Genomic DNA, 26,010 nt, shown 5'->3' with positions numbered 1-26,010 from the left:
CACGGTTCAATGTGTCCGGTCTAGCTACTAGATCTCAGACTGAATGGTCTTCGTGCCGACGGTTTATTGTTTGGCAGTTTCCCATTCGATGTGTACGGTTTAGGGTTCGCAGTTTCGTCAGTAGGTCTTATCATGAATGGTTCTGTGCCTCTGGTTTATCGTTTGGCGGTTTCCGGTTCAATGTTTATGGTTTAGGGTTTGCGGTTTGATCGCTAGGTCTTTTAGTGAACGGCTTCGTGTATACTATTTATTGTTTGCCGGTTTCTGATTCAATTCGCACGATCCAGTGTGTACGGTTATAGTGAATAGGCCTTAGAGTGAACGGTTTCGTGCTAATGGTTTATTGTATGGCGGTTTCTGCTTGAACGTGTACGGTTTAGGGTTCGTGGTTTCGTCGTTAGGTCTTATGGTGAATGGTTCTGTGCCTCTGGTTTTTCGTTTGGCGGTTTCCGGTTCAATGTTTACGGTTTAGGGTTCGCAGTTTGATCGCTAGGTCTTTTAGTGAACGGCTTCGTGTATACTATTTATTTTTTGCCGGTTTCCGGTTTAATGCGCACGGTCCAGTGTGTACGGTTATAGTGAATAGGCCTTAGAGTGAACGGTTTCGTGCTAATGGTATATTGTATGGCGATTTCTGCTCCAACGTGTACGGTTTAGGGTTCGCGGTTTCGTCGTTAGGTCTTATGGTGAATGGTTCTGTGCCTCTGGTTTATCGTTTGGCGGTTTTCGGTTCGATGTTTACGGTTTAGGGTTCGCGGTTTGATCGCTAGGTCTTTTAGTGAACGGCTTCGTGTATCTTGTTTATGGTTTGCCGGTTTCCGGTTCAATGCGCACGGTCCAGTGTATACGGTTATAGTGAATAGGCCTTAGAGTGAACGGTTTCGTGCTAATGGTTTCTTGTACGGTGGTTTCTGCTTCAACGTGTACGGTTTAGGGTTTGCGGTTTGATCGCTAGGTCTTTTAGTGAACGGCTTCGTGTATACTATTTATTGTTTGTCGATTTCCAGTTCAATTCGCACAGTCTAGTGTCTACGGTTATAGTGAATAGGCCTTAGAATGAACGGTTTCGTGCTAATGGTTTATTGTATGGCGGTTTCTGCTTCAACGTGTACGGTTTAGGGTTCGCGGTTTCGTCGTTAGGTCTTATGGTGAATGGTTTTGTGCCTCTGATTTTTCGTTTGGCGGTTTCCGGTTCAATGTTTACGGTTTAGGGTTCGCGGTTTGATCGCTAGGTCTTTTAGTGAACGCATTCGTGTATACTATTTATTGTTTGCCGGTTTCCGGTTCAATTCGCACGGTCCAGTGTGTACGGTTATAGTGAATAGGCCTTAGAGTGAACGATTTCGTGCTAATGGTTTATTGTATGGCGGTTTCTGCTTGAACGTGTACGGTTTAGGGTTCGCGGTTTCGTCGTTAGGTCTTATGGTGAATGGTTCTGTGCCTCTGGTTTATCGTTTGGCGGTTTTCGGTTCAATGTTTACGGTTTAGGGTTCGCGGTTTGATCGCTAGGTCTTTTAGTGAACGGCTTCGTGTATACTATTTATTGTTTGCCGGTTTCCGGTTCAATTCGCACGGTCCAGTGTGTACGGTTATAGTGAATAGGCCTTAGAGTGAACGGTTTCGTGCTAATGGTTTATTGTATGGCAGTTTCTGCTTCAACGTGTACGGTTTAGGGTTTGCGGTTTCGTCGTTAGGTCTTATGGTGAATGGTTCTGTGCCTCTGGTTTTTCGTTTGGCGGTTTCCAGTTCAATGTTAACGGTTTAGGGTTCGCAGTTTGATCGCTAGGTCTTTTAGTAAACGGCTTCGTGTATACTATTTATTGTTTGCCGGTTTCCGGTTCAATGCGCACGGTCCAGTGTGTACGGTTATAGTGAATAGGCCTTAGAGTGAACGGTTTCGTGCTAATGGTATATTGTATGGTGGTTTCTACTTCAATGTGTACGGTTTAGGGTTTGCGGTTTCGTCGTTAGGTCTTATGGTGAATGGTTTTGTGCCTCTGGTTTATCTTTTGGCGGTTTCCGGTTCAATGTTTACGGTTTAGGGTTCGCGGTTTGATTTCTAGGTATTTTAGTGAACGGCTTCGTGTATACTATTTATTGTTTGCCGGTTTCTGGTTCAATGCGCACGGTCCAGTGTGTACGGTTATAGTGAATAGGCCTTAGAGTGAACGGTTTCATGCTAATGGTATATTGTATGGCGGTTTCTGCTTCAACGTGTACGGTTTAGGGTTTGCGGTTTCGTCGTTAGGTCTTAAGGTGAATGGTTCTGTGCCTCTGGTTTTTCGTTTGGCGGTTTCTGGTTCAATGTTTACGATTTAGGGTTCGCGGTTTGATCGCCAAAATTTTGTATAATATAAACTATGATCCTATAAAAAAGACAAAATAACTAAAAAATTAATTATAAATAACAATAAAGCCATAAATAGTGAAAATTTATAGTCCAAGATAATACTAAATTAAAGAGTACAGGTAAAAATCAATTTTGATACAAATATTGCCAAACATAAATCACGTTAACCCAAACTTACTTTTCATCAAAATCAATTTTGTAAAATCAATTTTAAGCAAACGCACCTTTGCAAACTGAAATCCAAACACACACTTAATGGTTCCAGTCTTAGAGTGAATAAATCCAATGTTATGATACTAATAAAAAAGTTCCAAACACATTACTAATAGTTACTTTTTAAGTTTCGTTATTATCTTTCGGGGAAGGAAGTGCTTTGCGATGAGGGATGGGAAGTTCAGTCTCCTATAAGTGATAGGCAACGGGCCTAAAGATGGAAAGCAAAAAAGTCATTAGGCAATAAATTAGGGTGCACCATAAGTTAGATGATGAGTGACCATGACAAAGGAAAAATCAAAGATCTGTGTTGGAGACAGGTAATGGTATACACATAGTTAATGAAAAGGAATATAATTCATAGGAAATGGAATAAAAATTCCCCTTTTCTCGAGCTAGCAGCAAATACGTGTATTATTTTCATGCTAACCTTTTCGAGTGTTTAGCCGTCGCATTAAACTCTGTTGCGGACTAGATCTTTGACCGAGTGTGTGAAACAACAAGAGATAACAACAAACAAAATTCTATTATATGAGCATATTACTTTATGAGCAACTTAATGGAGACAAGCATTCATTATGAAAATTAAAACAAATCTTCTAGTCACCGATTGGTAAAAGAAAAAAAATAGACGGTTACCAGAAAATGTTTAATAGCTTTGACTACAAAAAAGGAAATTAAACAAATGTATTGAGCTGAATAACTTCAAATATATTTAAAGGATCGATACCTCGACCAAACGAAAATAATTTAAAAAAAATTGGTTGTAGCCTTATCTTTCACCAATCAGAAAAAAGATTTTTTTGTAAATTTTTTTTATTCAAAAATTTAGGAATATAAACTGGAAACGTAAATTGCCTGATATATTAAAAGGCCAAAATCCAAATATCACTCAATTGTCAAAACTCCTTTGAATAGTAGGGACAACCTACCATGTTTGTTATTCTTTTAAGAAATTGTGCTTGCTAGTGGAGTGCAACTCATTAACTGAACATGTTGCAGTATTTTTCATTTTTTTAAATAAAAAAAATTAAACAGCTAAAACACCCAATGGCTGCCAGAGGAAAGCGACGCTCAACACAAAAAATAGAAAAGGGAGACGACGAAGCCAAAAAGGAACAAAGTAGAAAAATCTCGAGAAAAGTTGTCGACAAGGAAGTGATAGAACTGTCATCAAGGTTAGAATTAAATTACATTTCCAGAAACTAGTCAAGTCCTTTTATAACGATTCCGAATATAAAGTATTCATATTTTTAAGTTTTGTTTCTCATAGTCTCCGAGGAAGCACCATGCATGACCAGCGACTACAAGTAAATTTTAACGGTGGAGCCAGCAAAGAGATAGGCGACGACTTCGGTAAAACTACAGTCGTAGAACCTTCCCTAAAAGAAGTGTTAATGCAAATGTCGACGATGATGAATACACTTACAAACCTGATTGCTTCCCAGACCAAGACGTGTTATCCTGTGTTTGGAACTATGCCACAAACAATCAATCTTCGGAATGGGCCGCCCGATAACTTCAACCCCACATTAATGCCTGTGATCATGAGCGGATTCAGCATGCCGTCCGGTATTCTTGAGAGGAATCTGGATTCCTCCAAGAAGATTAGATCCAACATGTCAAGCATTCATCAAGCCGCGGATTCAAAATCGCATATGGCTACAAAGTGTTGTTCAATGTCTCCAAAGTGTGAACAGACACTGCCAGATGATTATGTTATTCGCCAAAGTTTGTTCAGCGATGATGGTACTGGAAAGAAGACAGCTACAGAACCAGTTATAACGAGTAGCTTAGACAAGGCTGTATATGTTAGCTACTTCAACCCGGCTGATAGAAAATTGCCACTAGCGAATGAAACCGCAAAGATACCTGCGGTGGGTTATATCATGTTAAGTAAGTTTTACAAATTTGTTGTGCTGGTTTACTATTAATATATAACGGCTTAGTTTTCATTGTATCAGTGGAAGCCTGTTCTGTTCCGTCCCCCAGCTGATATGGCACTGTGCAAGGACGAAGTTTCAGTCGTAACCTACGTCTTTGGTTCAGATATGGAGGATGAAGAACTGAATTCGGAGATAATTTTACAGACAAACTTGTGGCACGCTAATAGGAGAGTCATGTATACTCTACTGCCGAACAAACCATTGGTGGACGAGGTATGGATTTTTCAGTCATTAGCCTTCGTTAATGAAACTCCTTAAAATAATTTTAACAAGGGAATATATGTTTATATTTTTTCTTATTGGCCGTCAATCAACGAACGCTGAAGCAGATCATAAACCTCATATCAAGCATGCTCATGTGTGATGCACACAAGGACACCGGTTTTCCCTGCTTGTGGTTTTTACCCACTACATTTTCGATGAGTTAAAACCATTAAGAGGATCTCCATCTCCTGGTTTCCATTGATCTTATACATGTTTATGAAAAATCAAATTTCAGCAATTTGCCCTTAATTGGACTCACTCGCCAAAGACTTTGAAACGCTATTACGTTGAGGAATACATGGGAGAGTTTGAGTCGTTATGCAAGGTAACTTTATAATTTAATTCTCGTAATATATGATAATGTAAATAAAAAACGCTTATTCCCATATATCTTATTTGTGTATATTTTTGATAGATTTTTGTTCCAATGAATGAGGATAACATGCACTGGTACCTGCTTGTAATTGATATAGAAAAAAGACACCTAATATTACTGGATTCTAAACCATGCGTCTCAAGCAGAACCAGACGCCGTCGTTGTGCAAAGCTAATGGTAGTGTTGCAAAATTTCTAATAGGCGGAAATAGATTTTAAATTGCTTAAACAGACACCAGAGTTGACACCTGAATTAAATTTTACTTTGATTACAGGCACTGTTTACTGAGGAGATGCTTGATGACTCCACCTTCTATGCTAACCAAACAACACACAGACCAATAATTTCAGAGTATCCTATAATACACCCTGCAGAAATTGGCGAGCAGAACGATGACTCGTAAGAAACCTTACAAGTTATTATTGATTGTTGAGTTCTCAATTACTGAGATGCATCAATGAATTTGCTAACGTGTAATGAATACATTTTCCTTCTGCACAAGTAAAAGAGACCACTAACATATTTATTGATGTTGTAATAGTGCTATACATTGCTTTTCCGGCCAGCCTTGGTTACGGAAGATAATATTTTTTTTACAGTACCATTTCGTCTGCTATGATTTTTTTCCCTTAGGAATTAAGTTGGTTATAGACTTCAATAAATTTTTTTTACATATACAAGGAATGATTGTGGAGTTTGGGTGACAACCTGGATGAGGGAGTGCCAATGGAGGAGTAACTACAATATTAAGGTAGTTATAAAATAAAATTCGTTTCATGGTTTCATATATTATCTCAAAATTTTAATCTAACCTATGCGTCTGAATTCTTTTGTTTTTTCTCCTAGGTAAATGATAGCACTAGATTACGGCTGGCTATTGATCTGGTGATGAATCCGTTCAATTTGAAATCCCAAGAAGTCCTTGAAGCAGCAAAGAAATACTACAACGAAATATCTAAAAAGGAAGAGCGATTGGTTAAGGGGTTAGGAAGTATGCTTTGAATTATTTATACCTAAGGCATTAAAATAATTGTGTCCATTGCATAGACTTTTAATATTATAATGCGTGCAATAAGTTATTCTGGTTATGTTATTTTAAGTACGTTCGGTTAATTTTTTATTGACGTTTTGTGTTGCGCTTACTGAAATTGAAAAAGCTATTGGGTCGTAAAAAATATGATTATGTTATTTGAAGTACTTTATGTTAATTTATGAATGGAACAGCACATTCTGATATGTTAATAAAGAAAGGTTTGCATGATTTCGTATATTTTGTCAAACAATTTAGTAAACATGATTACAATAATTTACGTAAATATGAACACAATATTAAACTTGTTATATTTTTTAATTTTATTATGTGTAACCTTCGTTATGTTTATTCATCTAGTGATACGTATACCAATGAATGGTTATTAAACTACATTTACCTTTACCAAAACATGAGTAATACAATTCAAATAGAGTTTATTATGTGTATTTATTATTTAGTTTAGATTTACGAAAAGGTATGATTAGTGATGAGGTTTGAATCCTAATTGATGGTTTCAATATATCCCTTCAACTTCATTTCCAACCGGTGTGACCTCTGGTTTTACCCTCTTTAAAAGTAAAACTTGACTTCCTAGAGAAAATCATTTGACAACACCATTGTAATTTGTAAACCCTCTCCTAATTCACTCACCGCGGCTATCAACTTCAGAGACTAGTCACTAATATTAGCAAACAAAGATGGAGCCGAATTCCGGTAAGCAAATAACTATTTTTTTCATTTTGTTAACTATTTTATCCACACGCATGACCATCTCTCCTTGCATGGTTTGTTCTTTTTTAACATTGATTACTTCTCAAGTTTCGGTTCTGTCCTTCCATGGTTTCTTATTCTTAACAATACTGACTTTTCAACATTTGGTTCGTGGTGGCTACCGGCTAGTTACGTCAGTGCCTTAAGGAACATGAGAAGATGCCCTGAACAGACTTTTGTCCTAAACCTATTCCCAACAGATGTAAGCTTACTTCCGGCGCTGCAGACACCACTTCTCTTTACGGTTTTTTATCTAATTTTTTCAAAATCTGTTTAACATCTAATTTTGTTTCTCTGACTATAGGAAGATGTAAGGATTCCACAGCACATTGTATGGCACTTTTCGTTCTTCACAACCACTGATCTGTACTTAATAGACAGACAAGACAACTGTCTCCATATCCACCCAACTAGAGACGGTGATAACTATTGGATCAACGCAACCGACATGGGGAGGATAAGATCTCTCTTTTGACCAACTCCACGGCTTATGCTGGAACTCAGTTACGTAGGTTGGGGTATCTTCCACATGCTTGCATGGGACCATACTCGTTCGGTTGAAATGCCCAGAGCCGTTGATGAGATATATGCCTCCAACGTATTGCCGGATCAAATCAAACACTGGCTGGCAGACAGATGCAACGTACACTTCAACAAGGATGAGCAGGTGGCTGCGTTTGAGACTGAAAGGTTATTACGCCGGTAGCATCGGAGGCAAGAAGGTTCACCACCGTATCCTCATGAGTCAAGGTAACAATAACTTGTTTACTTAGGAAAGTAAGTCTACATACTTTATTATATTCATTGTTGTATAATAAATTTTTCAAAATTACTGCAGGTTCAACCGCCGTCAACAGGGGGGAGGTGCAGTGGGAAGACCTAGTAGGAGGGCAATCGCAGGACCTAGTAGGAGGTATAGAAGAAATTTTCCATCTGACTCTTCCGACTCGTTTGTGAACCAGATAACACCATCATCGTAGGACAAAAGACGACAGATTAATTTGTTTAAGGTTTATTGGTGAAATAATGTTTTGTAGTAGTGTTTCGGTAGCCATGTCTATATGTACATGTTTACTTTTGTGAAAATCTTCGATTAGTATTTTGTGTAATAGCTTTGATTTTCTGAATGTAAATTATGGTGTTGGACTTCGTTATTTTGTTAATGTATATACATCTATGGGTTTATTTTTGATCAAGTCTCACAGAAGTCTACCATCAGAAGTATTTTTTTATTTCGGTCATTATTTGTAAGAAAATTTGGTAACAACGACTTTTTTATCATGGGGAAAACTTGAAAGTTGTTTACCTGTGGCTGCATGGATGAGGGTGTGCCAGTGGTAGCTGGTAACATCCTAATTAGGTATTGAAAATACTTTATGCTGAATCTGTGGAAATGATTAATTTGGGGAGTAACATGGTTTTCTTTAGGATGAGGGGTTGTAATGTTGTGATAGGGCAAAAAAAATTGGAAATCAAGTAAACAGATTAGTGAGTATATCAGCAAATTAAAACTTAATAGGGAAAATTTGCGGCTACATCTAATTTCAAACTAGAAAAACAAAAAATCAAAGATAAGCTTATTGGAGTATGTTGGAATTCCAACTGAATTTATTTACTAGGGTAGGCAAAAACTTGGGTAGACGAGTCAAATTTAATGGTACTAAACACCTAGTTCAAAGAGGTTACGATAACACCGGTAAATACAATATTCTGCCTCATCAATTCTCGTTGGATGCTGCATCTCACACAATTAATAAGTTAGACTAATTTATGTTCATTACTTAAAAGAGAGCAACAGACTTCAACAATTCAAAAACTACAAAGTAAACACAACCGAAAACCAAGACTACGAAACGTGCGTCTAGTAAAATGGCTAAATTCCAACTTCCCTTGCCGATTATTCCGGATGAACTGCTACAAGAAATCTTTCTGCGTAGTAGTGCCAAAGCTGTAGGGAGATGTATGTGCTTGAATAAATTCAGGTACCGACGGCTACGCCAACAAGAGACATGCATACACCACATGCGAAGGCAGAAAGTGTTAGATCAACATGTTTTGTTTCATGTTGGATACTCACTACTGTTAATGGGTTCAGATTCACTATATATAGTGAATGCTGCTTCTGGAGAAGAAGTGAATGTTCAGCATCCTTTCGGAGTTGGCATCCATGGGTGGTTTCGTATTGTGGGAGTGTCAAACGGGAACATATGTTTCAAGTTCTCTCGTGAACGAGACGACACAAGACTTTTGGTATGGAATCCGACAACACAATGCTCTAGAGAAATTTTTGACCCCCACAGGGACCACGGTAGATCGTTTTTCCCAGTATATGGTTTCGGTCATGTTCCAAACTCAGATTCATACACAGTCATACATATGTGCAAAAGGGACATAGCTGATGCCTATGTTTTTTTCTCTAGATATTGTTCAAGGCGTTCTACATGGTTTCACTGCGTTGATTGTCTCCCTGGTGTAGAAAAAATTGACCCTAACTCTGTTTTTAATAATGGTCAGACGTATTGGATAACTGGTACAGGAGATAGCTATGCTACACCCAAGTCTGTTTTATGTTACAGTGTTGAAGATGAATCATTTAGCGAGGTGTCTATCCCTGTAGGTGCAATATATACCATTCACAATTTACTAATGCACAAGGAAAAAGTTGCACTCCTCGCTCATACACACAACGAATTTGGTTATGTCGCAGCAATTTGGCACTTGAATGAAGACGCGAATGGAAACAGAATATTAGAGCAATACTGCAGGTTTGCGAGTCGAAGCATCAGAGAAAATCCAATACTATTCGTGGATGATAACCTACTTTTGTTGGTGAACAATTCAAAGGAAAGAGAGTTACTCGTCAATTACAGGTACAGAGAGCTTGTGTTGACAGAATATGACATCGAACATGGCACTAGAAATCTATTGGTGAGGAGAGCATGGCGATACCCAGAAACACCACACTCGATCACAGTAAGGTCTACACTCAAGTATTTTGCAGGGATGTTTCCTGTCTAGAAATAATTGACATTTAGATATACTCCGACTACATGTATTGTGGAACTTGGTTGAAACTCTTTGTTTACTATTCCAGTTGATGTTAATTTTTTTTTTTTGTTAATGGAATCCCTAGAACTGTTATGACAATGGTTAATTCCTAGTATTTTTTCTTTCAGCCTGTCTTTACAATTGTATGTTTTACATTGGTTTGAAAGAGCCAAAATTAAGAGAAATGGTTGCATAACAACCTCAATCTATCTAATTCGATGTGTCGTGTAGTCTTCCTCATGTACAGGAGATTTATAATGGTGTTATTCTGTTTCTAACCATCCTAGTATAGGGATTATGTGAGAAATAACATTTAACCTACTAACATTTTATGCGAATATTCAATCAAGAAATGCTATTCCAAAAAAACATTGATCAAATTAACGGTAAACACAAACATAAATGGAATAAATAGTTACCTGGAAAAACTTGGTTTTCTTTTAAAATTCCGGAGAGAGTTGGGCTTAACAAGTTTCAAGCCAGTTGCTGCATTAATCCTGACTTGAATTATCCACTAATTGTTTTTGTAGCTGACCCAAGTTGATAGATAGCCCACTTTACTTTTAGATAGACTTGAACTACCAAAAAATAAATGTCTTTCCAGGTTAGTTGACCGAGCCCAATCCCAAGTATGACAGAAAGACTAAATATTCAGTTAATTAAAGTAACAAACGCTGGGAAAAAAAAATTCGATGACCTTTGATCATATACTATGTTACACCTTAATACCTAACCAGAACTGATCCGGGATAATCGTGAATCGAGACAATTCGACCTATAATTCGACCAAAGTTTTCCTATGTAACACGATTCGACCAAAAAAGACGACATATAAACGGGCAATGTTACAAGAGAAACTTACATGATGGCCCTGGGTTTTAAGAGAACATTTGTATACACCACTGCTTTGTTGGACGATGACAGAACCTAGCCCAGTGCACTGTAAAACCTGCAATAAGCCATATACTCGTTGAATATTATTTTATAAGAAGAAAAAAAGAGCAACCCAGTACATGGTAACCTGGTAAGACCTGCAATAAGCCATTAGCACTCCATGAACAAACTCCAGCTTGCAATCATAGCTTGCTGAACAATTTATGTGTATTAGAACAAAGCAGTGGCCATTCATCATGATCAAATAAACTACAAGTGTTAAGATTTATTTAGGTTCAAGGGATTAGGAATTTCAAAACCTATGCAGGAAATTTTCTGAAAGGAAAGCAATTAAACTTGACCAACAAGTTGCAATTCAACAAATTTCCAAAGCCTAACATAACATTCTAGTTTACTTTTAAATTTTAAAAAGTCAGATCTTTCAATTGGAGTATTATACATCATGTGCAATGGTATAAAGATGATGATCTACAACTTCAATACCTAATGAGATGAAGCCTTTAAAATCCATTATGTTAACAGACAGACTAATTATTTCAAGCATAATAGCTTGCTGAACAATTTATGTGTATTAGAACAAAGCACTGGCCATCCATCATGATCAAATAAACTACAAGTGTTAAGATTTATTTAGGTTCAAGAGATTAGGAATTTCAAAACCTATGCAGGAAATTTTCTGAAAGGAAAGCAATTAAACTTGACTAACAAGTTGCAATTCAACAAATTTCCAAAGCCTAACATAACATTCTAGTTTACTTTCAGCTTCTTCATTCTCTCACAACTTAAAATTTATGCTGCACACTAGTATATAAGAAGAAAAACAGATCTTGTCAATTATCTATTGTGGTGGCTGCATGATTTGTCATGGAAGTCACCAAATCATCGGTGTATATTGTCATGCCCTTCTCCTTCCTACTCTTACAGAATTGCCGAAGATTGAGTTATAACATGACTGCAATCTTAAGCATTCGTGTCACTAATAAAAAGGTTGCTATTTTCTGGTATTCAGGCTGACTTACTACAACATATTAGCCTTCATACGCTATTGAAATTAGTAGGAAACTTTGGTAACTAAGTCACAAAAATAAATACCACAAAACATATACGTATCTATGGGTAAAACAAAAATACGTAACTAGAAACATAAACAAATTCCAACCATGTTGCCCAAATCAGATGAACGTCTTCGACAATTTTTGCTTTTAAAGCTTCAAACATTTGTGTCTCTACATTCTAGTAGCAATTTTCAGCAAAGAAGGAAATTATTCTTAAGTTTCTGAACCTAATCGAGGTGCTTCGGGTTCTGGTTTGCAGCTAATCAATAGACGTTGTTGATGAAGCCTCCATGTCTCTTGCAGCTGCTTCTCTAGCCTTTTTCCTCAACTCTGCTTCTCTACTTTTCTTGTTCAGCGGCTTCTCTAGTTTTGCTATTCTTTCCTCTACATGGTCTATCAAGTTATCCATTCCCAAATGTTTTCCAACATCACTCTGCTTCCCATCACCCGATCCCCTTGTAGCCTCCCCCGCTCTGACCCTAACAATGTGGTCATCAACCCAGAGAAAGAACTTACAATGTGCTTTTGTCACCTACAACGAATAGAACACAATTAATGTAAGGGATTACAAAATACTCCAATTCAATCTAATCCATGTACGTCACTGTAATTAATCCCTAAATTCTACATCTATAAAATCCTTTCAAATTGTAGCATCCATTTTTAATATCAGATCAGGTACCATGTCAATTCTTGTCACAATCATGATTTTTAATCTAGGTAGATCTATTTTGAATAAATCAACTTTTTCCCAATTCTCAGTCATTCATCAAAATTAACCAGCACCAATATCAAATCATATACAAAATCAACCCAATTTAACATCAAATCAATAACAAAGTCAAATCATTTTCATAACCAATAGGCATGCAATTCCCAACAATTCAAAATCACATCCACAACAACTTGAGCAAGGTGGATAATAACCAAAATATAGAGTCTAAAGCTCCATTCCAGAAAATTCAAATTTTAATCAAATTTTAGCATAATCTTAGTTCTCAAACATAAAGAATTGCGTGGTTACCTTTAATAATGGGCATCCAAAAAATAACCTATTTGGGTTGGTGTCTGTCTTCGCCATGTAACTGATGGCATATTTTTCACAGAAGCATTTTGGGGCCACACCATCTATTACATCCTGAGGTTGCAGCGAACTTGAGGTTGCATTTCCAGATCTCAGTTCCCGTTGTCCGCCGGCTCCCCCTATGCCTCGTCTCGTGTTTGAAGAGCATGCATCACTGGCCATCGATCTGATTAACATTTAACACCACCATGGACAACTAACATCATCTATTGCATTCCAAATTGAATCAATCTTCTTCGATGAACGGTGATTACAGAAAGTGATTAACAGAACAAATCACGCAAATTGGCTAAAAAAACAAAAAAACGAACGAATGACCTAGATGAAGAAGCAGTAGGGCTTACAAGGGTTTTCCGAGAACGTTATGCACGTGGGTCACTGGAACCTTGCTAGCAAGGGGATGACTTACATTCTTCGACGGTAAATCACAGAAAATGACACCCGCGTAACCCTGGACGAAGACGCAGAAGGCAGGGTATTCCACGGGGTTCGGAAAAATCTGTCCCTGACAATGACTGACCTTGAAATCAGAGGAACGAGGTAGAAAAAGAGGCTGTGGACATTACAGCAGTATTTGGGGAAGGTTTTGCGAGTGGGTCGTCGGAAAAATCAAACGCTTAAGTTAAGGGGAGGGTAGAAGAAGCACTGAGGTAGATAAAGGAGCTGTGGATACTACAGGAGTATCTGGGGAAGGTTTTAGGAGTGGGTCGCCGGAAAAATCAAACCCATCACCCACAGGAAGGGTAGAGAAGAAGAAGAAGTGAGATCATAGAAGGGTAAAAGAAGCAGTCAGGTTGAAGAATGAAGCAGTTCTTTTGAAGTGTCTTTTGAGAGGTAGAAGAAGAAGCTGTACACATTGAAATGGTATTTGGGGAAGGTTTTGATTTGTATGGTATTTGGGGAGAGATTTGTAAAATCAACTATTTGCGTATTGCATCAAGTATAAATAAGTTATGGGGTATAATGTAAATAATATAAAATACAATGTAGTGTGAAAACATTTAATGCATCAATTAATGAAAGATTGAAAATTTTTTTGATCAATGGCTGAGATGAAGACACATGAGCAAGGGTAACTTACCCACAAAATTGCCATGGGTTTGGAAGAATTCACCCCAAAATTATTATAAAGAATATTCATAACCATATTCATAATATGAAACTTTAGAAACATAATATAATCAAGTATTCCCATAGGAAAGTCAATTTAAGATGAATGGGAATCAAGTTTCATTCTTGAATAGTGTGAGCCATGATTCCTTGTGGAATCCCTCCATAGAACAAAATGAAGAGCTGCAGAATCATGGATTTGGTCTTCTACTTGCTGGTCAACTTAGCTTATCACTAGGGAATATACATCATAAGAGAAACACACATATAAAATGGCTACTAAAATCTATCGAAAACAAAAACCTTGCAACTTTCTCTCATATTACAGATACAGCCTCAAGTGTTGGAGAAGTATATTTGAATATTCATGAGGCACTCAACAGTGTCACTGTTACCGTCACCTTTGCTCCTGTAGAAGCGGTTGAGCTGCAAAAGAAGAACCGCAGGGTTCAGGTGGATACATTCTAAGTTCAAAATTCAAGCAGAATTTGGCTTAATCATCAATAGCAACAAACAAGAGGTTGCAACTCCTTTAATATTTTGGTAAGAGGAGATGAAGGAACAAAAACAGAAGCAATGATACATGCATACAGGATTTAACTCCTGCTGTCCAACATTTACCTAAATATCCTCCCAATTTTAAATTTCACTTCCCATGTTTTGTTGTATATATAGTATATACCAATGCTTGTCAGTGTGAGTGGAATTTTAAATTATGATGATTGTTAAGAATATAAGGAGGCTAAGTCAACACTCTTAAAATATAAACCCATGGTAATATGACTTTCTAACTACATTTGTTTTAATACATTTAAACATTTTAACATACCCCAAAAAAAATGTACCAAAGTTTCCAGACATTCATACACTGAGAATTATGTAAAAATAACTAAGGACTAGGGATGCGATGTATGTGATAAGGTAAGACATAGTACTTGGGAAATGCTTCCACCGAATGCACATTTGAGATAACCAAAAGGTGATATTTAAAATATTTAAACTAATATTACCTCCAGAATTTTGCTGTTCCCTGTATAAATTTTGGCCAGACTTCTCTGCAATTTCAGCTATGACCAAACGTGTAAGAAGAATTCCAGCAATAAAAGCACCAATGGTTAGCATAAGGAAAACTTCATTCCATCCCCTTGTTGAAATGAAGCCAGTAAGAAGGGGACCAAGCGCTGCACCAACCGATCCCGTACCATCTATTATAGCAGTGACAGTAGCAAGAGCTCGAGAATCTCCTCTAAGAGAACTATGTGTCCCCAGGTCCGCAGAGACAGCAGTGGTGATAAGTGCATAAGGACCATTTACAAGTAAACCAGTTAACGCCATAAGGGCAATGTTGATTGTCATCGAAACACTTCCATAACATCGGTACAAAAGCATCGAAGGAATTGCTGCATACATAAAGCTCGCTGCAGTAATAGCACGGGCATCGAGTTTATCCGACAGGTAACCAGCAAGAATACCCCCAAAAATGCCTCCTAAATCGAACATGGTGGAAATGTTCCCGGCAGCTTTTACCGAGAGGTACTCCCCTCCAATTTCTGCAAGATAAAATGATGAAAATTTGGGCAGCTTATAAGAAAAACAAAAAGAACATGTTTTACTTAGGGGTCAACTATGCAATCCAACTGTTATATTCTGATCTTTGTTGAGGAATTCCAGGACCACTACAAGTTCAATAAGAGGGTAGCAACTAGTTCAACACATCTAATGAATTAGTTCTTCCTAATCATACTTAGGCAAGATATTCACATCCTACTCGATACTAACCCATGACCAAAATTGCAACTTGAAATGTTGGGGAAAGCTCTTAGTGTGTAGATGTGTATATATATTATATTCTTCCTAATCCCTAAGCCTGACTCTCGTAGGTTTATGGAAGATAGATTTAAATATGTCTTACATAAGCCACAACATACATAGAACCCTTAATTAAGGGGTGTGTGAGCTTTCAAGGGAAATGGAGGAAACAAACAAATGTATATATGAATGAAAAGATAATAAGATGCAAGTATAATCACCTGTTTGAGTCAAGTAAAATGGCAACCAATATAAGAAAGTATAGGCGACAAGCTTGGCAAAGAAAAGACAGAGCGCAAATGGAATGACACCGGGTATCATACAAGCCTCAGCAAGCCCAATGCTCCTCCTACACATGGAACCCTGCCTCTGAGCACATTTCCCCTCAGGAGCCTCTTCATCGTCTACAGGAACCAAAGATTCCGGCATAACATCCGATCCAACGCTGTGAATCGTCGCAAATCCAACGTCCTCCGGGTACGCAGCAAGAAACAAGTACACAACAATCCCTCCAAACACAATCAGAGCACCGGGGACCATGAAAGACCAGCCCCAACCATGGTCCAGAACACTGGCCGCAAGAAGTGAACCACTAATGTTCCCAACCGATGTGTGCGCGTTCCAAATCCCCATTATCAACCCTCTCTTCCTCTTCCCAAACCAGTTTCCAATAACTGCTACCACAGAAGGCCAACCTGTGGCTTGGAACAACCCTGCCACCATCTGCATCGATAAGTAGAACCAAAATTCATGAACGTCCCAGAAGAATCCCATTCCGAAAAGAGCAACGAAGATTCCACTTCCCATCATGCCGGTAGTGAGAAACAAACGAAGGTCTAGGGTATCGCCGAGGTGGCCGGCGACGTACATGCCAAGGGAGTAGCAAGCGAGGAAGGCAACGTCAATCTCGCCGAGCCGGGACGGGCCTTCAGGACCGTTGAATGGGCTCCAGCCTTGGGCCTCGGTGGCGTGCTTGTGTGCGTCCGGGCAGAGGACGCTCTTGACTATGCCCGTGGGCTTTCTTGTCGCATGGTAGCATGCGTAGGCCATGAAAGTTATTAACAGAACCATATAACGGTATGTTCGGAGGTTCCAATCTTTTCCTCTTAGGGCTCTTATTAGGAGAATTCCGGGGGGAGTTCCCCTCATTGCTTCTGAAGGCAGAGACATCTTTATTTTGACTTCTTCAGCATACGTTTTGTTGAATTGAACTGATGGTTACTCAATGAATTAATTGATGGTGGAGTTTAGGTATGAGCTTGAATGTAGAGAAATGGATGAATGAATAATGTGGAGGTGGAGAGTGAGGAGAAGAAAGAAAGAAAGAAAGAGAGAAGAAGAAGCGGGTGGGGGAGCGAAGAATTTGGCGGGAGAGAGAAAATAGAGGAGAGGATCAGAGAAGTGAGAGGAGGGAGGGGGCGACGTGGCCAGGGTTTGTTTGTTGGGAGGCTGACACGTGGATTTTGTGACGGGTGGTGTAGGATGACCCGGCAGTCCTTCACCGTTCTCTTTGGCGGCTACACACAGGTCTTTCTTTGTTTGTTTGCTACTGTATTTATTTATGTCCGGGACCTATGCGTTATGCATCGGTTGTGTGCTTGTTCCCCTTTTTTTTTATGGAAAAGTCTAGGGGACCAGCAGTTTTATTGAATTTTGGCCAGCATGTAACTAGCAGAGAAAGGTGAGCCATTTGATGAAATTTTACACCAATCTCATACCATCAAATCATCATTGATAACTAATTGATGGCTAACAATCACAAAAATTACTGGCCTCCTAACATTGCTCTTTTTTTATTTAAGGAAACGTTAAATCAAATCTAATCTAATATTAAACTATTAATAGAGAGTTGTAGAAATAGGAAAAATTCAATGTGTCTTAAAAGGTAAGAATTTGAGAGTTGAATTTATTATAGTGTTTTTTATGCAGAGTTTATTATATCATCTGTGGTCTCTCATTCCATTTTTTTTTTCTGGATCACTGGAATTATGTATGAAGTAATATTAGTTTCAACGTCCTTAATATTTTCTAACAACTCTCCCTTTAACTTCTTATTTTAATGTTCATTTATTTTTTTTATTCATTCTTTGCTACATATATTTATTTTCTTTTCCTTTCTTCAGACAACTTTTTTTTTTAATGTCAAGAAGAATGAAAAATTTTAAATTTAAATTTTAAATTGAAAAAATAAGTGTATTTATAATTCCTTCGTTCATTATTCATTATATTTTTTTAATTATTTTTTTAATCTGTCATCGTGATCACAGTGGTGACGGTAGAGAGTATGATAACAGTTGTAATTGCTACAACTGTGATAGGATGGGTCACATGACTTGAAATTGTAATCGAGAAAGAAGTGAATGTAGAGACATGTATGGCAGTGATGGTAGACGCAAATTTGTTACTAACTATGGAAATTCTAGAAATTTTATAATGGACTGTCCAACAAAATCTTTGAAAATAAGATTTGATCACTTTTGATTTTCAGAAATTTTCAATTTTAAGATTTTTCTTTTGATGTTTTTCAAATTTTTGTCAGATCTACTATATTTTGAATTTTTGCATTTTTTTAAATTATTTTTTTTCCTTCATCAAATTCTACACTTTTAGTGAGATGTTCAATTATGAGATTCTAAGACAATAAACTTCATCCATTCCGGATAGTGAAAATTCAAAGTATCTTGATAAAGAAAACTTGAGAATTGGATATTTTACAATATTTTTTATACAATTAATTTATTTGTAGTTTCTTTGTAACATCCTAATATTCAAATCCTTATGCTCGAGTCATAAGTCAATGATATTATGGTGGTTCGACTCTCAGGTGGATTTTTAATATATAAATATAGGTAATTTCGAAAGGAGTATTAATCGAGAAGCCTGAAAAGAGTAGAAATAAAATCGCGAAGACGTATCACTCACGTTTTGACATCGAAAAGATAAAATGTGAAGTCGAAAGCGATATACGGACAAGGCATAAAGGAGATTAAGAGATAGATAACAGATATATATATATATATGACATAAGTAATAGCCACTAGTCGCGACCCACGAAGTTTAGGCCGGCTAGGGTACAGTATGAAAGTAGTTGACAACAGTATATCCTAATCTCTCCCAAAGGAAACATAAGAACCTCTATAGGCAAGTTCCAAAAGAGTTCAATACATAATATAATCTTTTCAAAATAAAGGTGGAGAGATTCTAAGCAAAACACAAAGAAGAGAAAATAAATATCTTCGCCGTCTCTCAGACGAACCGCAGCTCACTTCTGAGCACCTGAACCTGTATCTGAAAAACAAGAGTGTATACGGAATGAGAACCCCGGGCCCATGGGTTCCCAGTATGGTAAAAGTGCCAAATAAATACAATGCACTGTAATAAAAACTCACTAAGCATCCTAAACTCCTTTTCACCAAGTATCCAGCCTAGATTCTCACTAATCCATAAATATGCATCTGTCGTAAGGGGATACTAAATCTAGTTCATGTTACACATGTTTCCCAACTCGCTGATTCTTCCACGAATCAGACTTAGAATCATAAGCAAAACCATCACCAGTTGTTCTGCCTCAGCAACTCTATATCAATACATCATACCCTCGCCTGGAGCTAGTGAAATCACATCACTGCGTCTATCCAGGGGGCTCAAATTATCTCATTTAAAAATCATCGTCATCATGCAATCGCATCATCAATTCATCTCATCAAGAACAACCCTCAACATCCACCGACACCAACATGAGGGATCTCTCAGTTGTACAAACACAAGCAATACAGACAAGTAATACACAAATAAGGTACAAGTAGAACAAATAGCACATAATCAGGTAACATAGCATATATGATGTAGAAATCCAAAACAAATAGGCAAACCCAAACAATTCAAACATATGCAAATGATGTATGCCTGCCCTATGGCTGATGATATCATCTGTCGGTTATATAGCCAACCCGACATGTCCTGGTAGCTAATCATTGGACAGAAACACCCCTTGCGGAGCAAGTAGGTTTGAGCTACAACCTCCTTGCTACTACCCGCTCAACCCAGAGCCAGTGGAACAACCACTACTGCGGCTACTACCCAAGCGGGTATTTAAAAGCTCAACCTGGAGCGAGTGGATTCACCACTACTGGCGCTACTACCCAGGCATCACAATCTCTGACCTGGAGCAAGTGGGACAAACCACAACCCTTGCTACTGCCCAGGTATCTTAAGCATTAACCCGGAGCAAGCGGGACGAACCACATCCCTTGCTACTGCCCAGGTATCTCAAACATATACTCATTCAATCTCAATTCATATTATCAATCCTCATTGTTATCAAATCTCAAACATTATCCTGGAGCAAGTGGGACGAACCCCAACCCTTACTACTACCCAGGTATCAGAGCTACATTCATTCAAAACTCCATAATTAACTCATTTATCATAAATATCCTTTTCTGTCTCATACCCAGAGCAAGTGGACAACGCCACTGCCTACTACCCGGGGTTACACATCACATTTCAACATCTTCCATTATTATCCATTTAACACATTCATTCATTAATCATATATGCATTTATACTCAGCTATAATCAGTAATGGCTTTGCCTTAACCCGGCAATAACTCAGCCATCCGGCTCATGGTTCAATCAAGAACTAGCCATTTATCAATAAATATAGCCCTTCGGCTCATGACATACACGGTACTTCCACCGTCATCCTCCATATCTCATATAATCATCGTTGATCATCATTGATCATAACTTTTCCCCTTGCTTCACTCGCAAGTTACCACATCCCCTAGATCCTTTCTCATTGCTAGGCATATCATAATGATTTAATATATAAGGGGTGAGATTGGAGGCTTAGAAGTATGAGATTTAGTTTTTAAAACTCAAAAATAAACTTTGGGATGAAAATAGGGCCACGCGTACGCGTACTCCACGCGCACGCGTGGATGGCCACAAAGCTCATCGACGCGTATGCGTCATACACGCGGACGCGCGGATTGAAACACAGCCAGACGACGCGTACGCGTCAGCCACGCGTACGCGTCAGCCACGCGTACGCGTGGGTGCATTTGCGCCCCAGGCACAAAACTGGCACAACTCTGTCACAACTCTCGGAAAAATGGCTGGGCATTGGATGCAGCGCATCGACGCGAACACCACGCGCACGCGTGGATGGTGCCTTCTTGAAGAACGACGCATACGCGCCAAGTGCGCCTACGCGTGGAGGGTCATTCTGCTAAAAATTTTCTAAGTTAAAAGCTGCAGAATTCACAGATTCAACCCCCAATCTTTCGACGGACATAACTTTCTCATTTTAAATCGTTTTTCGCCCGTTCTTCGAACAGCATGGACATCCCGGATCCAATTTCACTTCTAAACAAGTTTGGCACAAAACGGAGATCCAGAGTCCAAGTTATGTCCCATCAAAGTATGCCCAAAAACCATGTTTTCATACAAAACCACAAGTTGCTATTTTCAAAACAAGCCATTTTCAACCCTTTTTAAAATCAACCAAAACATGCTAGTTTCAACCTTTTTTTTGAAATCAATCAAAATATACCAAAATCAACATCAAGCCTCCTTAACTCATACATTAACACTTTGCCACGATTCACAAAACCGCCATATAACCATTTTTACCCATTTCAAACAAATGGTTAAATTACAAACACATCAACATGTCATACATCCTTCCTCATCCCAATTTCCTACAATACTATTTCCAATCAACCATCATTATACGTAATCAATGTCATACTCACTATCACGTGGTTTCACCCACAAATCAACCTTAATCATTCCTCAAGCATATATCACAACATACATATCTCTCATGCATTATCATACCATCAAGACATCAATAATCATACTCACATATATGACCACATAATATATCTCAACCAAAATCAAACATACCTCATCTATACAATTTCACCCAAAATTACCAATCTCCACACTTCAACTCCTCAAACCTCATTATTCAATAACCAACCCAATCATTCATATATTCATTATCTGAAATTCATCCAATCACTTGTGTCATCATACAATGCACAGATCAACTTACCTTCCTTACCTCTTTCCGGCCTCCGGCCCAAAATTTACGGCCTCCGGCCCAATTTCACAATTTAAATGTATAAACCACAAATTAATACTCATTACCCAATACATCAAATTTTCAATACACCAAGCATACAAGGCCACACAATTCTCAACCCAATCATCAATTCACATTACATACCAACTATGCATATTAGTACCAACCATTTACACAATCCAAACTTAATCCTAGGGGCATCTAGCCTAGGAATTCTCATCACACCACACAGTACTTAAATGAAACTTAAACCGTACCTCTTGTAGCCAAATCAATTGAGCCTCTTCTTTGGAAGTCTCCACCAACCCTAGTTCCAAGCCTCACCAAAGCTCCTCAAACAACATCAATCTCCCAATTGTGCACCAAAAATCATCAAATACACTAACATAACCAATATCACATATATACATCAACCTAGGGCTCATAAAAGTGACAAATCACAAGGGTTGGAGGGTTTCTTACCTTTACCCACTGAAGTTTGTGATGAATATCACCCATGACTCATACTAGAGCACTCCTAAACAACCAAAATCACAAGGTTTTCTCAAAACCCAAACCAAATTCGAATTTGAAGAGAAAAATGAAAACTGGGCAGAGGACAGTGTATTACTCACCACAAAACTTAGATAGAATTGTAGAGGATGAGAAGAGTGACGCGTGGCCGCAAACGACTCGTCAATCGGAGCTCCGTAGCTCAAGTTATGGTGATTTGAAGATCAAAGAGAGTTAGGTTTTCTCTCTTCTCTTCTCTCTTCCCAATTTCAGCGCCCAACATCCCTTCTTTAGGGCAAAATGAGCTGAAATGCTCATAACTAATGTTTATATATGTTGGTCTTGGGCCCACTTAGGCCCGGTTCACTTATTTTTGTCCGTTGGCCCAATTTTGGACCAAAACCTTTAAGATTAGCGCTCTAAATCGCACTTCAAATATTTCTACCTCCCCTAATTATAATTTCTCATTTCTTAATCTTATTTACTCATAATCAATTTTCTCAGCTGCAGTACCAAACAGATCTCAGCTGGTACTTCCAGTCAAAATTTCACTGCGCACTTTTACGCAGAAAACTATGTTTTCCGACTCGGAAAAATTCACTGAATCCAAATATCATATTTAAATCATCAAATTCCAATTGCCAAATCTTCTACCCATATTCGCTCCTACTTAACTTGTTATTTAATTAATTTTGGTTAGATCGGGTATTACATTCTTCCATTGAATTTTTTTTCAAGTGAACTTTGCTTCTTATTTTTCATGACTTCTGACAATTTCTTCCTTCAATTAATTCTCTTGCATCACCGACTATTTTTCATCCATTCTCTGCTTTAATATTTATTCCTCTTCATCTAACAAGTAATAAAAACTTGAAATTTAAAATTTAAAATGTGAATGTTTAAAAAAATTATATTTATAACCCCAACATTCCAATGAACATCAAGATAGTATAAGTTATGGTAGTGAATGAGGTGGCGACTACTATAGTGGTGGAGCAGAATATGGAGATAGTGGTTATAAGATGGTGATGGTAGATTTACAGAAGAAAACAATTGAATAGAATAAATCAATGAAAAAAACTGACCAACGATAATTTAGAGCACATACAGCAAGATTAGAAAAGCATAGAGCACATTAGCGGCGTGTAATTAAGGAATAAAATAAAAGTATGTGATTCACAATCATTATTTGAAACTTATATATGCAGCAATGTTGTTCATGAGCAATCGAAGATTTAACTTTTTAGATAATACCTGAGTTTATTGAACATCCTTCTCAGATCCCAAAGTGGAATTATGATAGATCTAACACCAAATAGACAACATGTGTAGATAGTGAAATATTCTTATAATAAGAATTCTCAAATTAATATTTTTATTACTTTTGCTATATACTATTGCATCGTCACAGGCTTAAAGGTTAATTTTAGTTTCTTAATTTGTACCGTCCTCAAAAAATTTCCAAAGATCGGTGATAATATCTTGGTAAGAGTAGTTATGTGCCTTATATTTCTTAAGAAATGTGATGGCAATGGCATGTTGACCGAATTTGTATTATTATATTTGTGATTTTGTTTGATTGTGTGTGCTATTCATTTTTAATTTAAATCTGCTTTATTTTTGGAATTGAGCCATGTTTTTGTCAGTATTTAACCAATAATAATTTAAACTTATATTTATAGATGTTTTACACACAAAAAATATATAATTTGTATTTATATTTACTAAAAATTTTGCACACATAAATTAATACATTTTGTACTTAATTTTTCATAATTTACATACATAAATTAATAAAATTTATTTATTAAAATAATTTAGTGTTTCTGCTAGCTAAATAATGGTTAAAAATACTAGTTGCTAGCGCCCAAGAATTTCTTTTTAGAATTATTGTTGGTATATATATAAATGTTGTTTGGTTAATTTTTTTTAAAGTTTTGTCTTAAAAGCTACTCACCTTGCTGAACCCGATTAATTGAAGGAATTAGAGTGAAGTGTTGACTATATTCTCATATATACATTGGGAGATTATGTTTGAAGTTATCTTAGCCTGTTTTTCATGAAGTAACGATAGATAAAGTGGTTAGTTATAACATGGTCTAATTCTTGTTTTTGAAGAATTTGAATCTTCTAAATTATAAATTTGTATTTTAGAGGGTAAAGTATGATCTTTTATTTTTGAATAATTTCTTTCTCATATTTATTTTTGGTCCCACCTATAAAATAAATAGTGAGAAATCACACTTTACTCTTTAAAATGAAATTCAAACTTTAGAGAATTCAAATCCTTTTTTGAGTAGTTTCATTATTCTAAACGTTCTACATATTTGATTTTGCACATTTTTTTTCATGCTTAATTTTACACCTTCATTTTAATACTGATAAGATATAAACAGATGTGATTGGTACTCTAATTACTAATTGAATTGTTTTATAGTGAGTCTTAATTTTAATTTATAAATGAACTATGATATATTAAGCATTTTTTTATTTCTTTTTCCCCTATTAGATAATTCAATCATAAATGAAGCGTTATATCTACTTAATATATTAAAATTGGATTTTTTCTCAACTAATAAAGGTGAGGTGTCGATCCTTGTGATTCCATTTTCCTTCCAAAATGAATACAATTTTCTTTATTCTAAATTATTTTATAAAAAATATATTTATTATAATTATATCAAATCAATATTTAATGTATTTTTAAACTACTTATCAATTATTAATTAAAAATATTTTTAATCATTTTAATAATAATAATAATAGTAATAATAATAATAATATATAATAATAATATGATAATGGCACCGGTCTAATCATGATAAGAATATTTGATTCTTATCATAAAATGATCAAATATTATGATATTAATAACGCACATTGATTTTAAATATTTTTAGTTATTTTAATTATATTAATTTTAAAAAAATTGATATAATTCTAATTCTTATTCATTATCTAATAATAATAATAATAATAATAATAATAATAATAATAATAATAATAATTTGAAAAATCCGTACATAAACTATTTCAATTACCCGTGTATTATTATTAAAATTCTATATATTCCTAAATATAAGTCTTGAAAAACACGACATGGCACGGACTATTAGTGTAGAGTTGTTTAGGTTTATTTAGGAAGATATAATAGAATTTATATTTCTAAATTTTAATACATATAGTTTTATTTTAATCTGTGTATATCAAGTATAATATTCTTATTCATTGTCCGAAATTTCTCTAATCATGATAGAAGATAATAATTCTAATCATGATATGACAAAATTATATAATTTTAATAAAATTAATATATGATGTGTAATTATTGTATATAATAAAAAATTATCTTAATAATAAGTAATTTACATATTTATTTTTATTTTACTAAAATCTATATAATAAAAAATTATCTTAATAATAAGTAATTACCTTACTAACAAAATTATATAGTAATCACTTCGGTATTTA

The 26,010-nt window shown here is 36.5% G+C and overlaps 2 protein-coding genes across 2 annotated transcripts; one reads left to right on the top strand and one right to left on the bottom strand.

The window, feature by feature from the left end:
* Positions 1-8,822: 8,822 nt before the first annotated feature.
* Positions 8,823-9,971, top strand: LOC107485539 (F-box/kelch-repeat protein At3g06240-like). The gene has a single exon (XM_016106078.1). It carries the CDS (start codon positions 8,823-8,825, stop codon positions 9,969-9,971), a length of 1,149 nt encoding a protein of 382 aa, XP_015961564.1.
* A 4,197-nt stretch (positions 9,972-14,168) lies between these two features.
* Positions 14,169-17,461, bottom strand: LOC107485356 (putative glycerol-3-phosphate transporter 4). Its single transcript, XM_016105884.3, has 3 exons — positions 16,175-17,461; positions 15,155-15,694; positions 14,169-14,570 (listed from the first exon to the last, which is right to left on the bottom strand). Exons 1-3 carry the CDS (start codon positions 17,121-17,123, stop codon positions 14,542-14,544), a joined length of 1,518 nt encoding a protein of 505 aa, XP_015961370.1. The 5' UTR covers positions 17,124-17,461; the 3' UTR covers positions 14,169-14,541.
* Between the last annotated feature and the right edge of the window lie 8,549 nt (positions 17,462-26,010).

This window comes from Arachis duranensis, chromosome 1 (genome assembly GCF_000817695.3).
Source record: "Arachis duranensis cultivar V14167 chromosome 1, aradu.V14167.gnm2.J7QH, whole genome shotgun sequence".
Classification (NCBI taxonomy): domain Eukaryota; kingdom Viridiplantae; phylum Streptophyta; class Magnoliopsida; order Fabales; family Fabaceae; genus Arachis; species Arachis duranensis.
The sequence above is the reverse complement of the archived record's forward strand: the minus strand, read 5'-3'. Positions and strand labels throughout refer to the sequence as shown.

Bases quoted from the DNA above. Each gene is read 5' to 3' on its own strand.
- LOC107485539 (XM_016106078.1), top strand. From the start codon at position 8,823: ATGGCTAAATTCCAACTTCCCTTGCCGATTATTCCGGATGAACTGCTA.
- LOC107485356 (XM_016105884.3), bottom strand. From the start codon at position 17,123: ATGTCTCTGCCTTCAGAAGCAATGAGGGGAACTCCCCCCGGAATTCTC. The intron at 15,695-16,174 runs GTGATTATACTT...TTTATCTTGCAG, and splicing joins ATTTTACTTGACTCAAACAG to AAATTGGAGGGGAGTACCTC. The intron at 14,571-15,154 runs GTAATATTAGTT...CTTCTTTTGCAG, and splicing joins GGAACAGCAAAATTCTGGAG to CTCAACCGCTTCTACAGGAG.